Genomic DNA, 16,042 nt, shown 5'->3' with positions numbered 1-16,042 from the left:
AGGTTGTAGCAAGTTCTAGAACACAAGACTTTAGCACTGTTGTCAGGGCCTAGTTACTGTGCCAAGTGGAGTATATTCACCATGGTGGCAACACTCATAAACTGTTGGTGCTTCTTCTTCCCCTCTGTTCTTCCCAGCCGAGACATTTGTGCCGTTATTTTTAAAGTTCATTGACCTTGACTTCATGGATTTTTAACTTTAATCACAGGGATCTGAAATGTTTGCTTCCACCCCCAAACATTGACCCAATTTTCTGATAGCAAAATAATTGTTCCTGCAGCATAAATGAGGGAATTCCCTGTGGCATTCCTGATGTAACACACTCCAAAGGAATCGCCCATGCAAATGACGCTTCCACTGGATAACTCCTCTATGCCTAGAACTCTCTAAAAATATCCAGTTACATTGTAGATTTTGAAAGGTCAGCTGCAGTCAAGTAAATGGTTACTCAGGAAATATTAAACCATTTAAAACCTAGTTTGACTCTAGAGAAACAGTTCAATACATTCCCCAATTTACCATGTTCCCTGATCTATTATGTCCTGAAATCCTGGTCCCAGGACCAAACACTGACTCCTCTTCCCACCGCTGTCAGACCCTCCTCCTCCATCTCCCATCATCAGACATGGCATACCCCTCTATACCTCAGCACCCGATACACAGCCTTTGTGGTTAAGAGTCAACATCCACCACCCTACCAACAGACCAAGACCTCAGTTGAAGTACAGTGTGTCACAACTGAGTACAATCTGAGCTCATTGCAGAAAGTGCAGAAGGGTATACAGATATGCTTCTAGAAATGAGAAGCTTCAGTTTGAAGATAGACAGATAGATTAGAAAAAATGGGTTCTCCGTGGAGACAGGGCTAAGAGCTAATTTGATGGATCTTTTCAAAATCATGAGGGTCCTAGGAAAAGTCGGCAGAGGTAGGCTAGCCCTACTTGTAACAGGATTGAAGAAGCGCATGATACCTATTTGCAAAAGAAGCAAATGTGATGTGAGAACAAGCTTTGAAGAAAACTTTGAAGATGTCTGGGATGCACTGCCTTGAAGTGAGCTGAGGATAGCATATAAGGGGCAGTTGCAGATTATGTGAACAGAAACATTGTATGGGGTTTTGAGGCAAAGGCAACCACCTGGCACTCTTCTTACCTGGCACCCTACTTACTTAGCACCCAGGCACCTTACCCAGGTGAAATCCTGTCCATTGGCATTTGGAATATAGTGTGCAGTTTTGGTATCCACACTGCCAGAAGGACATGGAGGCTTTCGAGAGAGAGTACAAAGAAGGTTCACTACAATGTTACCCGGTCTCGAGAACACTGGCTACATGGAAAGGTTAAAAAGACTGGGATTGTTCTCACACAGAAGATGGCAGCTGAGAGGAGACAGATAGAGGTCTACAACATTATGAGAGGCACAGATCGGGTGGATAGTTAGAGGCTTTTTCCCTGGGTTGAAATTTCAATTGTAAGATGGAGCGAAGGTTTAAGGTGAGAGATGGAAAGATTAAGGGAGATGCGTGAGGGATGTTTTTCACACAGAGAGTGGTAGGAGCTTGGAATGCACTGCCAGAGGAGGTGGTGGAAGCGGACACACCCATGACATCTAAGAGGCACATGAAAAGGAAGGAAATAGAAGGGTACATACCAAAGAAAGGGCAGAAGGTTTGTTTTTTAAATTAGTTTAGGCATGATGATCAGCACAGGTTTGGAGGGACAAAGGGCCTATTCCTGTGATGCATTTCTCTTTGATTCTCTTCTGTTCTTTTTTTCATAATGCTCATTTGAAGTGCCTGTGCAGACACAATGGGCTGAATGGCAGTGATTCTGTGAAAATGAGCAATAGATTGATGTCCATAAACATACTGTTCAAATTCACAGTTGCCCATTTATTCCTTACCAAGCAATTATTATTTAGCAGATATGTAAATCATCTAATTAAAGTCAAATATACATAATAAAATCTCTCTTGCATCATGGTCAAAATTTAGTGCCTTCTGAGCTAAATGTGTAGACAGGCATCATCAGCTCAAAGCCTGCTGGAGTAAGCGCCAATCAACCCCCACCCACTGTATCCCAAAACCAGTCCAACCTGTCTCTGCCTCCCTAACCGGTTCTTCCTCTCACCCATCCCTTCCTCCCACCCCAAGCCGCACCCCCCGCTACCTACTAACCTCATCCCACCTCCTTGACCTGTCCGTCTTCCCTGGACTGACCTATCCCCTCCCTACCTCCCCACCTACACTCTCTCCACCTATCTTCTTTACTCTCCATCTTCGGTCCGCCTCCCCCTCTCTCCCTATTTATTCCAGTTCCCTCCCCCCATCCCCCTCTCTGATGAAGGGTCTAGGCCCGAAACGTCAGCTTTTGTGCTCCTGAGATGCTGCTTGGCCTGCTGTGTTCATCCAGCCTCACATTTTGTTATCTTGGAATCTCCAGCATCTCATTATCTCTCAAGCCCTTAAATACTGTCTGGTGGGCCTCTCAGTCTATCAGGAGCCTCATCAGAAATTGCTGACCAATCAGAGCCTAGCAGTCACTTGGAGTAAGAGACCATCACTGGAATCTCATGTTGCACTGGCCTGAAGAACTCCATCGGTGAGAAGATAAGTTATTCTTCTGGAGATATTGGGATAGGGGTGATAGAGAGTGGGTGATCCGAGACAAAAACAGTGAAGTGACTTTTAGTGACCATTATTACGTCCTTAACTGCCAAGGCAGGTATTTGGGTTGGTGGTGGATTAGGACCTTAACTAGCTATTAATTGACCACTAAAGAGTCTTAATTGGTTAGAAATTATCAATGGGCCACATCATTTAGAACTTAATTTTTGAAATAACAAAAAAGGGGCAGATGCCTCAGCAGTGCCATTCCACTTGATTATTTGCTTTTCCCAACCACCTGCCCCACCACCTCGGGGAATATCGCCCATTATTTTTTAAACCGTAGCAATAACTTTATATATTACAGATTAATTTCTGAAAACAAGCTACAAAAGGCAATTATTGCATGATGAAAATGGCTATGGATCTGCAATTGAAGTGCAACTCACGTACGTTAAGTAATTGGATGGGGGATCAGAGGGTGTGCTATTTTTAGCTCAGTTGCTCTACACTGTTACCTTACACATCACCTTGGGAGCTGTTAGTTTGAGGTTGTTGAAAATTGTACAAACATCTGAATACAATATTCAAACCAAATGCTTAGCCACAAGTTGTACTGTGACACATGAGGAAAGAGAAAATGTGCAGTCCACAATGTGTATTTGCTTCCTGATCTGGCAATGCTTCGGTTATCCCACATAATGTGAGAAACTGGATGAGGATTTCATGGTATTGAAGAATCTAACCAAGATTTATTGCAACCAGCTATTGCTGGACCTCTGACTATCACCACTCCATTCCATCTGAACTCTCAATCCAACAGGGTTTCACCTCTCCTACCAGGGCACGACACTTAATCCCTCCCGTTCAGTCCAGACATCTGCCCAACCAGACACCCACTCTGTCACTGGCCTGAGCTCCTGACACTTTACATCCCTTTCCCACTGCCCTGACACCATGCACCCCTCCAGCCCCACACACAATAGCCCCAACTTCTCCCACTCCCTCACCAGCCCTGATACCTCACTCTTCTCCCTAGCCCTTTGCCTACTCTGACAGCCCTCAAACACTGGCTCCAGCACTCCCGTTGGTAGTCTCTGGCCTGAACACAACTGCTCCTACCTGTCCTAAGCTTGCCATCACTTAGATGGCACCCTGCCCACCAAGTAAAGTAACCACCTGGCACTCTTCTTACCTGGCACCCTACTTACTTAGCACCCAGGCACCTTACCCAGATGAAATCCTGTCCAGCTGGCATCCTAGCCTCTTAACCAACTTCTGCCCTTATCCCTCGCTCAGCTTTATACTTAGTTGTTCCCAACAGCTATCAATGTGGCTAGCTGTGCTGATGGATATTTAAATGTCAGAATGTGATATGCTAATGCTACAAAAGGAGGCATAGTTTGAATACCCCAGTACTATGAGAGAACTATGTTGATTTCAGCTATGCTTTGCATTTTTGAAGGAGCCAGATTAGAAATTTAGAGCTCAATAATGACGGAAAGGCATATGAAAAGAGTGACAATCTGGCACGAATGCCACTTCTCAGAATGGACTAATGCATAACTTAATAATTTAACTTATACCTGATTGAAATTGTACAATAAACTACATCCTGCTTAAAACAAGAGATTTTTGCCAAGATGCATTAATGTTTGTTCCTCTCCCACTGTAAACCGAGTAGTTTCTTAGATCCAGCCAAGGAAAGAGGATTGTAGCAGCAAACAACCCCAACTATAAGCTGGTCAATGTTGTCATTCCAGCACTTCCAAAAGTTGCCTGACACATTTAATCAGATCCACCCAGGTTCCACTCCAGATTTTATGAACTGAGATGCCCTGTAATTTTACACTTATGTTGTGGATTTCCATGGAAATCTTAAGACCTTAATCTGGGTCACAGCCTTCTATCTGATTTAGATTTTTGTACTGGGTCTGGATTAGATTCATCTTAAATTGAAGAGTTAGTAAATTGATGAACTAACCTGATTCCATTCTGAAATCGTTCGTACGACCCATTACTGTGGACAATCACGCGATAGCTTATTTTTATCTGTTAAAGTTAGTTTATTTGAAAAGCTGTACATAGTGTTCAGTTAGCCCAGAGTTACAGGTAAATGAAATACATACCCATACTGATAAATATAATGAGCACAATTAGTCCCAAACAGAGTCTAACACAGACACTTCTTCTTAGTTGCTGCATTTTGTATTCCTCACTGAATATCTTCCCTTCAACAAGAAAAAAAAGTCATTCAAATTCTGAGGTTGACCATGGAATTGCAGACATGCTCCATCCAATAATGCTGTAGAGCAGTAGAGCATTCAGCATTCTTTGTTCGACAGCATTTAAGATTAGTGATTAGAGAAATGCGCAGGAAGTCCTCATGTTAGTAATAACAGGGTTCATAAAAAGCTCCTCAAAAACACAAAGACTTTTCCATGATGAAAATGGACCAGATTTTCCTGAGGTGTTGCTTTGCTGTAATGGCACCAATGACTTTTTCCTCTTTTTCTGCTTTGTTGTGTCTGAATCATTGACAAACTTTCATATTCACCCAAAGTTTATTCATGATGAATGTGTGTTAACAACATGATAATGACCACATAATCTATTTCTCTGCCGTAGATTGAGGGTTAGATACTGACCAGGGCTTGGGGATAGGATACTGACCAGGGCACAGGGATAGGATACTGACCAGGACTTGGTGATTGGATACTGATCAGGACATGGGGATAGGATACTGGCCAGGACCTGGGGATAGGATACTGGCCAGGACATGGGGGTAGGTTACTGACCAGGACATCGGGGTAGGATACTGGCCAGGACATGGGGATAGGATACTGACCAGGACTTGGGGATAGGATACTGACCAGGACTTGGGGATAGGATACTGGCCAGGACATGGGCATAGGATACGGACCAGGACACGGGGATAGGATACTGACCAGGGCACAGGGATAGGATACTGACCAGGACATGGTGATAGGATACTGACCAGGACTTGGGGATTGGATACTGACCAGGACTTGGGTATAGGATACTGACCAGGACTTGGAGATAGGATACTGACCAGAGCACAGGGATTGGATACTGACCAGGACTTGGTGATTGGATACTGACCAGGACTTGGTGATTGGATACTGACCAGGACTTGGGTATAGGATACTGACCAGGACTTGGAGATAGGATACTGACCAGAGCACAGGGATTGGATACTGACCAGGACTTGGTGATTGGATACTGACCAGGACATGAGGATTGGATACTGACCAGGACTTGAGGATTGGATACTGACCAGGACTTGGGTATAGGATACTGACCAGGACTTGGGTATAGGAAACTGACCAGGACTTGGGGATAGGATATTGACCAGAGCACGGGGATAGTATACTGACCAGGACTTGGTGATTGGATACTGACCAGGACTTGGGTATAGGATACTGACCAGGACTTGGAGATAGGATACTGACCAGAGCACAGGGATTGGATACTGACCAGGACTTGGTGATTGGATACTGACCAGGACATGAGGATTGGATACTGACCAGGACTTGAGGATTGGATACTGACCAGGACTTGGGTATAGGATACTGACCAGGACTTGGGTATAGGAAACTGACCAGGACTTGGGGATAGGATATTGACCAGAGCACGGGGATAGTATACTGACCAGGACTTGGTGATTGGATACTGACCAGGACTTGGGGATAGGATACTGGCCAGGACATGGGGGTAGGATACTGGCCAGGACATGGGGGTAGGTTACTGACCAGGACATGGGGGTAGGTTACTGACCAGGACATGGGGGTAGGATACTGGCCTGGACATGGGGATAGGATACTGACCAGGACTTGGGCATAGGATACTCTCCAGGACTTAGGGATAGGATACTGACCAGGACATGGGGGTAGGATACTGGCCAGGTCTTGGGAGTAGGATACTGACCAGGACTTGGGTATAGGATACTGACCAGGACTTGGGGGTAGGGTACTGACCTTGGCACAGGGTTAGGATACTGACCAGGACATGGGGATAGGATACTGGCCAGGGCATGGGGGTAGGGTATTGACCACAACATCAAGATAATTCCCTGGCTCTTCTTCAAAATAGCACCATGACATCTTTAACATCCACCTCAACAGGTAGATGGAATCTTAGTTTAAATGCTTATTCAAAATATGGTACATATGGCAGTATATTACTCCCTCAATACTGTAATGCAGTGTCAACTTGATATATAATCGAGCAAACAAAGAGAAAACTGAGGAATAAGTGACTTAGCCTCTTACTTTTTCACAATTTCTTTTTGAATCAGTGAAACAAAGAAATTTCTGCAAGCTTGGAATCTTCTCCGAATCCCCTCACTCAGACCTGAAGTCATAGCCACACAGCATAGAATATCAGTGTTGAGCTGAATGACTACAGAGAAGTATCCAGGATATTTTACTCAGACTGTTCGTTTATCTAAATGTTTCCCTAGTCAGTGATTGCTTTACAGAAATGATCCGGAGATATGAGTCTACTGTCTCCAGGTTTCCTGAGTGGGTAGCTTGCTAGAGTTTGGTCTGGGACCTTGATATAGTGCAATGCATGGGAATGTACACAAACAGCCTCACAAGTGAACCAGTAGGCACCCTGAACAGAATTGTTTGATCCAGGCTGGATTCCTGCTGCTAGCCCAAAAATGGGAGGCAGACCTACTTCAGCTGGTGGTAGGCCCCCTGTGGGGGGAGGGGTGGGTGTTATACTTTTGGCAATGGCCAATTTAGTTACCAGTCCATGCTGGGTCTGCCATTATTATTAAACGTTTTAACTTATCCCAGAGAACGATAACCACAACTGGACGGCGTGTATTTCACCAAGCTCAAGCAGCCAGATAGACAGGCCCCAGTGATTGGCTGGTAGGGGATTGTGGAAGTGTGTCATGAAGATAATATGCATTGTCACAAGGAGTGCATTTCATGGGTTTCACTGGACAGTCTCTCCACAATCCCCGCAAACCTCCGTCATTGGCAAAATGTCTGCTGAGGTGAACACAGTGGTGGGAAGATGTCAGTAACCATCCCCCCTATATTTGTATAACTTCCTGTCTCTCAGCTTGCCATCAAGGAGCTGATAGGTCTCTGCTAGGCATTGGAAAATATTCGTAACACTGATCTAATCAGTTCAAAGCAACATGTTTACCAGAAGGAAAACAAAATACTGCTCACGCACATCCAGAAATGAAATCTCTTTTGCAAATCACCACATACTCAATTTGGCGATAGAAGCTAGCACTTTGTCAATATTAATTGACTTCTATCAATTTGGGACAAATGTACCTCATAAAAACACTATTGGGAAATACTGATATTTATTGGCTCCTTTACTGGCAGATAAGTGAATGTAGAACACAAAATTTTAATTAACAAAACAATTGAAATGATCCCTTTATGTTTGAAAATGGATTTCAGTTTAAGTGTGTTTAAGAAGTAACTAATGCATTGGATGACAAATGGAAAATTATACCCACAAAAATATCTAGGCAGAATGGAAGCTGGCAGGAGTAAGCAACTCTTTCAACTGGCTCAGTAAAACACAAGACTTTGCAATGCAGCCAATGAGTTGGATAATAAGTGAACAAGTTATGACAGTGGCACTAGAGACATAATAGTTTGACAGAGAGTGCTTTCTTTGCTTCTGGTCTCTACAGCATTGCCTTATTTAAAGATTATGGAGGTGGGGGTGAAATCCTGTTTGCCACTAAAATGGCTGGGACCCTCAACAGTTACCCACAGCCTCACATAAATGAAAGTTCACATCCAATATTGAGTATGCCTTGTTCTTGACCATACTTCTACAGGAATAAGCCTGTGCACTCATTTTGCACAGCAGGCCAGAAAGAATAAATGTCTGAACCAAGTTCATCATGGAAAACTCTGCATGGCGAAGCATTTCCTCTTAAAAATATTATAATTGTGAATTGTAATGGAACACATCATCAGATAACTTGCATGCACATTATATTGAAGCTAATGTAAGGTTCTGTTGGCAGCTCTCTGTACTCAGTCTGAAAGCTGACTTGCCAAACAATTGTTCATGAGGATAATCACCATTGATGCAATTTTGCTCAATCTTAGTTTAAATTACATGCAAAGCAGTTTAACTCAAAATTGAAGGGTGATATGAATCATAATTTTACAATTAACCTTTTCAATCACAATATTCAAATCATCGTAGTAGTATCTGTTCTGTCTGCCCCAATATCATTTTCTTTCTTTCTGCATCCAATTTAAGTTAGAAAGTCCGAACATTCTCCTGAATGCAGCTTACCTCAGTCTTCTGTTAAAGGTGATTCAATTTCAGAACACTAATCAAAACTCACTATCTGCAAAGATAATCCAACAAATGCGTTTTTATAAATCTTCATAAGAAGCATGTGGCTACGAATTTGAGCTACCAATGTCCACTAATCAAAACTCCTGAATTGAATTTGCAGGTTTAATCCAAGCTCGCTGTTTAAAGAATTTGAAATTAGATCAGGCATGAAGCAGATAAAGTAGCTGTGGAATGCACAGAACCTAATCACTGAAATCAGTTTTCCTTGGAGACGTGTGTCTAGTGTGAGTAAGTTGAAATCTAGAGTACCTCTTCATTTTAAGTACCTTCTATGATGATAAGTTTGAAAGATCAGTAATTAATAATTTGACAGCAGCTTTTGGACATACTATTCATCACTCAATAATTTCACAAACAGGACAAGTAGTCTCTGTCCACTTAAACTTAATAAGAGCATGTATTACCACAGAGTTGGTGATATCTACTCGAAAGGCATAGATTCCAGAAAGAAATGAGACACAAAACAGGAAGTTATAGTTTACCATCTATAGTATGACATTCAAGAGTAAATTGCACAATATTGTAAAATCAAATGCTAGTTGCATTAAGGTAACACTGAGCTGTTATTATGGATATCCGTAAAAAAAATCATGAAGTATTCATGGAAATTGTTTTTTTAAATTAGCCAATAAGGATTATTGTTATGACATAATAAACGGGGATTTCAAATGGTTTTCAATATAATCCCATTTGTGAAACCTTTAAAGAGAGTGAGTCCCAATGGGGCGAGGCGGGGGGGCGTTGTGGGGGACAAATGCATATTTATTGCCTAGAGTTATTGGGCAAATAATGCCCTCAGAAAGACATTGATAGCCTTACTGCCCCATTAACAACAACACCTTGCACTCAGCATTCAAAATTGCCACATGTTTAGGGAAGTAGTCTCTTTTAATGCACATTTTAACATTACTACTCGATGCATACTATGCAAATTCCGACTGAGTGATGGAACCAAAGTGGATAAGCTGAGTTAAGTTTGAATGAGTTAACTTTTTTGGGTTTTTAATCATTTCTGTCAGGTCAGTAGAGGAGATATATCAGGAGAGTACTGGTTATGCCTGATTGCAGCAATCTCTTTGCTTTAGCTATTGTAACCAACTGGCATGGTGCACCATTCAAGTCAGTCAAAAGTCAAAATTGGTCTTACAGAATTTGTGCCAAATTAGCTGGCTGGTTTGGATTTAGCAATTGACAAGAGGTGATGATGAGAAATAGGAACCATTAATGTGTGGTCAGTGACTGGGGCATGATTTAGACCTCCTGAATAAATCACTCAATGTCAAAATTTGCAGCTGATGCTGCACTGGTGGACAGGGCTAGGCATGGTAGAGATGTAAGGATATAGCTCACTTTAAGGAAGATTGCAATTTAATTCAAAAAGCCATGACAAAATTTTTAAACTACGTAGTCAGATGGCAGCATAACATTGGTAAGTATTAGATGATTCACTTGCTAGGAAAACTATAAACTAAATAAAGCGAATTAGCTGAACGAAATAGAGCTTTGAGGATAAAGACAAGAAAATCATTAAATGTCACGTCACAGTTTAGCAAACTGATTGAAAATGCTAACAAGGTTTTTGGGGTTTTATTTTTAAATAAAGAATTCGACAATAACGAAGTAGAACTGAAAGATTACATCCATCAGGAAAAATTGACCAGTCTGATTTTTGTATTTAAAAGTCAAAGCTAAGACGTAATCAGATTGAAGTCTTTAAAATTATGACTGAATTGGACAGAGTATATGCAGAGTGTATTATATACCAGAAAGCCAGGTACTGAGATATAGAATGAATAAAGCTAATCTTTGTTTGTTTTTATTTATTTACAGATTACCACATAAAACTTGCACCTTTTAACCCACCTCTGCAGAACAGATTTAGCTTATCCTGATTGTAAGGGCATAGATTCCAAGTTGATGCTGACCATACATCATTAATCATAATTAGTAAACAATATACAGAGTATATGTGGAACTTTTCCTGGTCATTGAAAGTGAGATATAACATAAGAATGTATAAATTTGGTGCAGGAGCAGGCTATTTGACCCCTCAAACCTGCTGCACCATCCAATAAGATCATGGCTGACTTGATTATGTCCTCAATTCCACGGATCCATCTACCATTGGAACACAGGAGCAGGAGTAGGTCACTTAGCCCTTCAAGAATGCTCTGCTGTTTAATACAATCTTGGCTGGTAAGGACCGCAGTCAGTGTTTAACAGGATTGCAGTAGAGTGAGATGAAGGCCAAGTAAGTAGAAGGATTGTACTGATGGAAAATTGGCTTAAAGTGGATACTAAAGGGTGAAGGAGGTGTGCTTGCCAGGGTTTTACAGCAAGAAGTAAAATCTCCAGGATGAAAGAGTTAAACAGGAGAAGATATCAGGCCTAGACTAAGAGGCCAACCTGCTGACAGACCTAGCAGTGCAGGGACCTCAGCAACCAGAGTGTGGTGTGCTGACTGGTGAGTAGAATTAGTGAATATCTCCAGACTTTAAAGTAAAAGATCTTCAGTTTGTGTTTGGGTCACCACTCTTTTAATTCTCCCTCTTTTCTTAAAAGTCAAGTATCTGATTGATAATGATGATATTTTTCTTTCTAGTTTATCAACATGAGAGATCAGCCCAATGAAGTGTAAACATCATGGAATCACAAGTAGATACTTTACAAATTTATTCAGAAATGATAATGATGGCATGACACATGATCGTTGCTGCTGCAACATGTGGAATCTGCTGGGCACTAATGTAACCCAAAGTGAACGCATCTGTAGTTAGTGGTTACAGCTCAAGGAACCTCGGACCCAAGTTGAGGAGCTGGAATCTGAGCTGCAGTCATTCTCCCACTCCGGGGAATGGGAAAGTTGTCTGGACACTTTACTTCCAAGGGCAGTCACACACCTCAGGCTGTGTAATTCAAAACTTGCCTGTGATAATAGACAGGATGGTGTCACAGGATGGTGGGTAAGACAGGTCTGAGGACCCAGGGACTTTACCTGAGGGGTTTCAGCCACTGGAGTCATCTAACAGTTACAAAGTGCTTGCATGCTATGTAGGTGAAAGTGGGCACGGCAGGGAGGATGAACACAGTACCTTGATACTGGGAGCCATTCAAGTTGAGACTGGAAATAGAAATGTAACAGTAGGAGGGGATATTAAAGATAACAGAATCCCTTACAGTAACCTCAGCCAGTGCAGAAATTGAATCCATGTTGTTGGCATTACTCAATATCATAAACTAGCCACCCAGCCAACCCACCTTGATAATGTTCTTTATAGCCATGTTCTGTAACGTGTCTAGTACCAGGGTTGAAGAAATCCCAGCAGGGAGAAATCCCCAGGAGAAAAGCTTGGAGAAGGAGTGGAGGAATCCAGTAGTTACTGTCCAGTTGAGGATGCACAACATTGGTATGTCTAAAAAGCAGGTTTTGCCAAAAGATTTTGAACAGTTTAGAGGTAATTTTTTTAAAAATGGCAGAACTTCATTGGATTACTACTTTAACCAGGGACAAATGGGCACAAGGTAAGTAAAGTCAAGATCTAAGTTAAAAATGTGACTCAAAGATTGGTGTGGGTGGGATAGATTTCAGTTCGTGGGGCACAGGCAACAGTACTGGGGTAGGAGAGAGCAGTTCTGGACGGATGGGCTTCACCTGGACTTGTTTCTGTAGAGAAAGCTTCGAACTAAGTAGAAATGGGGAGGGCTTGGGAGAGGAGACATGGAGGCTTACAAAGCAAGAAAATATGTCAGATTTACAGGACACCTATTTGGATAACAATACTCACAACCAACCTGGAAGGGACAGAGTGTATAAACACTGGAAAATAGCAGTAAGTTGGGTCAAAATGGGAAAAGACTTTAAAAAAGTAAAATTAATGTCTCTTTGATTGAATACATATGTCATTGATTGCTCAAAATAAATGAATTAATGACCCAAGCACAGGTTAATGGATATGATTTTATTGCCATTATAGAAACATTGTTACAAGGAGATCAAAGCTGAGAACTATATATTCAGAGTATGTGACGTTCAGACGGTCAGGTGGGAATCAAGATGTGATAGAATAGCATTATTGGTATGGGATAGTATAAGAATGATAGCAAGAAATGATCTTGATCAGAAGATGTAGAATTCATGTGGTTGGAGGTAAGAAATAAAAAGGGAAAAGCACTGGTCGGAGTTGTTTCTGTGTCCTTTAACAGGAGCTATATAGTGGGAAAGAGAACAAACCAGGCAGTAATGGCAGCACATAACAAAGGCAGGGTATTAATCCTGGGTAACTTGAAACTTCCCATAGATTGGGATAGTGAGATTGGCAAAGGAAGCCATGAGGCAGAATTCAGAGGGTATTCAGGACAGCCATGCCCTTACGAGCACAAGTTTTAATATGCATTGCTGCTCAATGCCTGAACTGCACATTCAGAGTAATTGGATGCCAAGTCTGTTTCAATGTTGGATCTATGGGTGCCTGATTAATGCAAATGCACTTGAAGGGCCTCATTATGGTAACGTGGCACTACCCGTAGACAACGCAAAGCAACTTTCTGCTCACACTTGAGAGTGTGCTGGCAGCTATTTATCTTTCTTACTGTGTAGTAAGAATTTAGTCAAAGGTGGAATGGAGCCTTGAGTGAATTCCAGTCTCTGCCTTGATTCCACTCCCCACCCCATCCAACATTTCATATACCCTCTTATGTCATTGTTCCTGTCAACTCCATCAAATTTAGGGTTCCCCACATTCCCACACAAACCTTAATTGACTATCACTTTCCCCTAGTCACCTCCTGAGGCCATGGCATAGCAAATAGCCAGCCTGGGCTGAGTATGGACCACCACTCTATCTGATGTCTCTATAGCTCCCTGACTAAATTACTTGTACTCCCCAGACTGGTTGCACCAGACCAAATGTGGTCCAATCACTGGACTGGAAAGGTATAGATTCCTGGATCCCGATCACATTAAACACCCAACTGAACATGGGCCCAACTTCTGGGCTAGGGACGTCATGGAGGCTCAGTGATTAGCACCGTGGCTTCGCAGCCCCAGGGACCTGGATTTGATTCCACCCTCAGGCAACTGTCTGTGTGGAGTTTGCACATTCTCCCCGTGTCTGTGTGGGTTTGCTCCAGGCACTCTGGTTTCCTCCCACAGCCCAAAGTTGTGTAGGTTAAATAGAGTGGCCATGCTAAATTGCCCATTGTGTCCAGGGGTATGTAGTCTATGTGGATCAGCCATGAGAAATGCAGGGATAGGGTAGGGAATGGGTCTGGGTGGGAGGCTCTTTGAAGGCTCAGTATGGACTCAATGAGCCGAAAGGCCTGCTTCTACACTGGAGAGATTCTGTGATCCCTTGAAATGTCCTTGACTAACCATAGAGCCTTTGACTAGACTCAGAACCACTTAGGCTTTCAGACATAGCCTCTTGGTTGAAGTACATGCATCGTTTGGTGTGGAAGCTGTAGGAGTGACATTGATGTAGCACAGAGTCATAAAGCAACATTTACAAGCCCACACCCCCTGACAATTCATTGCTGACAAGTATAACAAACTGTTGGGATTTCTGTCTGCATTAAAGGGCAACAAGGTCAAGAGGCTGTAAATGTTCAGGTAAGCTTACAGTGAGTAAATGCTAAGAGAGAGAGAGTGCAAACAGCCCTGAGAGACAGGCGATGCAGATGGATGAGATACTTGTACGTCCATGCACATAAAGTGACTTGGCAGCAGCATTGCAATGCAAGGTGCCAGCAAGCTCCAAAGGAAGCCCTGAAGGCTTGAAGTGCCTTCTAAGGTACTCTGAGATTGGCCATGATGATATGTTGGGGCTGGCGTTTTACGAATGGTGACATCCATAAAGAGAGGGGGTGTTGTGGGTTGTTGCCAGTGGACCGTATGCACTGAGCTGTTGGAACATGACAGACATCACAGAGGCCTGGCGAAGATACAAGGTAACTACTCTATTGCTATTGCCCAAACTGTTTAAATGGTGGGACAATTCACTCTAAGTCATTCAAATAAAAGCAAAATGCTCCAGGTTCAGGGAATTGAAATAAAAACAGAAAATGTTGAAGAAATTCAGCAGGTGTGGCAGCACCTTCCAGCATTGGCACTACTTTTATTTGAGTGTTTAAGTCAATGCCATTTCTCTTCCAGGCACGCCCACCTTGAAGACTTTCTGCTGTTTTCACTAATGGGATTTCTGTTTGAATGTTTCAACTGGTTCACCTTCATTGCTTTCTGTTTCCCTTCTTGTGTTTGATAAGGTGTTTCCCAATATTCTATTTCATAGCCGTATCTTCTTCCTCAGTAACTACCTCTGGCTTTGACTTTCCCCAAATGGATTCCAACTGATGTTCTATTCTTCATGTTTTGAATTCTCCCAAGGTTATAGGTACATGCAATGTTTCTTGTGCAGCCTTTCTCACTGCAACCTGAGATCTTCTCTTTGTGCCATGCCCTGCCACAAGTACCTCTCAACCTCTCTCAACCTCACTGCCTGACACTATCTCAAAGTTGTCTTGGTCTCTAGTTCCATTTCATTCTTCAACTCATTCCACATTTTAACAAGAAACCATTTATTTCCCTTTCAAGACTTGGGGAATGCAAGCTCTAAGATCGAACAAGTACAGAAGCCACTCTGGATCCTCCATCTCCTCTCCTTCCCTTCTGACTCCATCCCTTCCTCTCATCCCACTTGTTGTTATATATGTACTATTCCCTCTGACCTTCTGAGTTGGCCCTGAATGGTCTATGCTCAGTAAAGGACCCAGTTTTATCCCTTTATGCCTTTCAAGACATATCAGACACTAAACATATACTTTGTTTCACTCCCCATTGATGCTGCCAGACCTGCTGAGTTTTTCCAGTGCTTCCTATTCTTACGTTGTGGATGAAGACCATTTCTTGTGCTCAGATTCCCAATCCTGAAATGACTACCGATCAATGAAGTGATTGTTTTAATATTATAATTTAATTTCATATATATCTGTATGTAAAATGTTTTAAAGTTAACATTTTAGGTAACATTACAAGTATATGTAGCCTACCAATGATAAAAG

The 16,042-nt window shown here is 42.3% G+C and overlaps 1 protein-coding gene across 1 annotated transcript in view; it reads right to left on the bottom strand.

The window, feature by feature from the left end:
* Nucleotides 1-12,196, bottom strand: part of LOC125451604 (HERV-H LTR-associating protein 1) — a 70,948-nt gene extending 58,752 nt beyond the window's left edge. The window contains exons 1-2 of the mRNA XM_048528903.2: nucleotides 12,079-12,196; nucleotides 4,735-4,836 (exon numbers count right to left, since the gene is read on the bottom strand). Coding sequence (XP_048384860.2) covers nucleotides 4,735-4,836; nucleotides 12,079-12,196 — 220 coding nt within the window. The remainder of the gene's footprint in view (nucleotides 1-4,734; nucleotides 4,837-12,078) is intronic.
* Between the last annotated feature and the right edge of the window lie 3,846 nt (nucleotides 12,197-16,042).

This window comes from Stegostoma tigrinum, chromosome 5 (assembly GCF_030684315.1).
Source record: "Stegostoma tigrinum isolate sSteTig4 chromosome 5, sSteTig4.hap1, whole genome shotgun sequence".
Lineage (NCBI taxonomy): Eukaryota > Metazoa > Chordata > Chondrichthyes > Orectolobiformes > Stegostomatidae > Stegostoma > Stegostoma tigrinum.
Note: the sequence above shows the minus strand (reverse complement) of the source record. Positions and strands in the feature narration are given on the sequence as shown.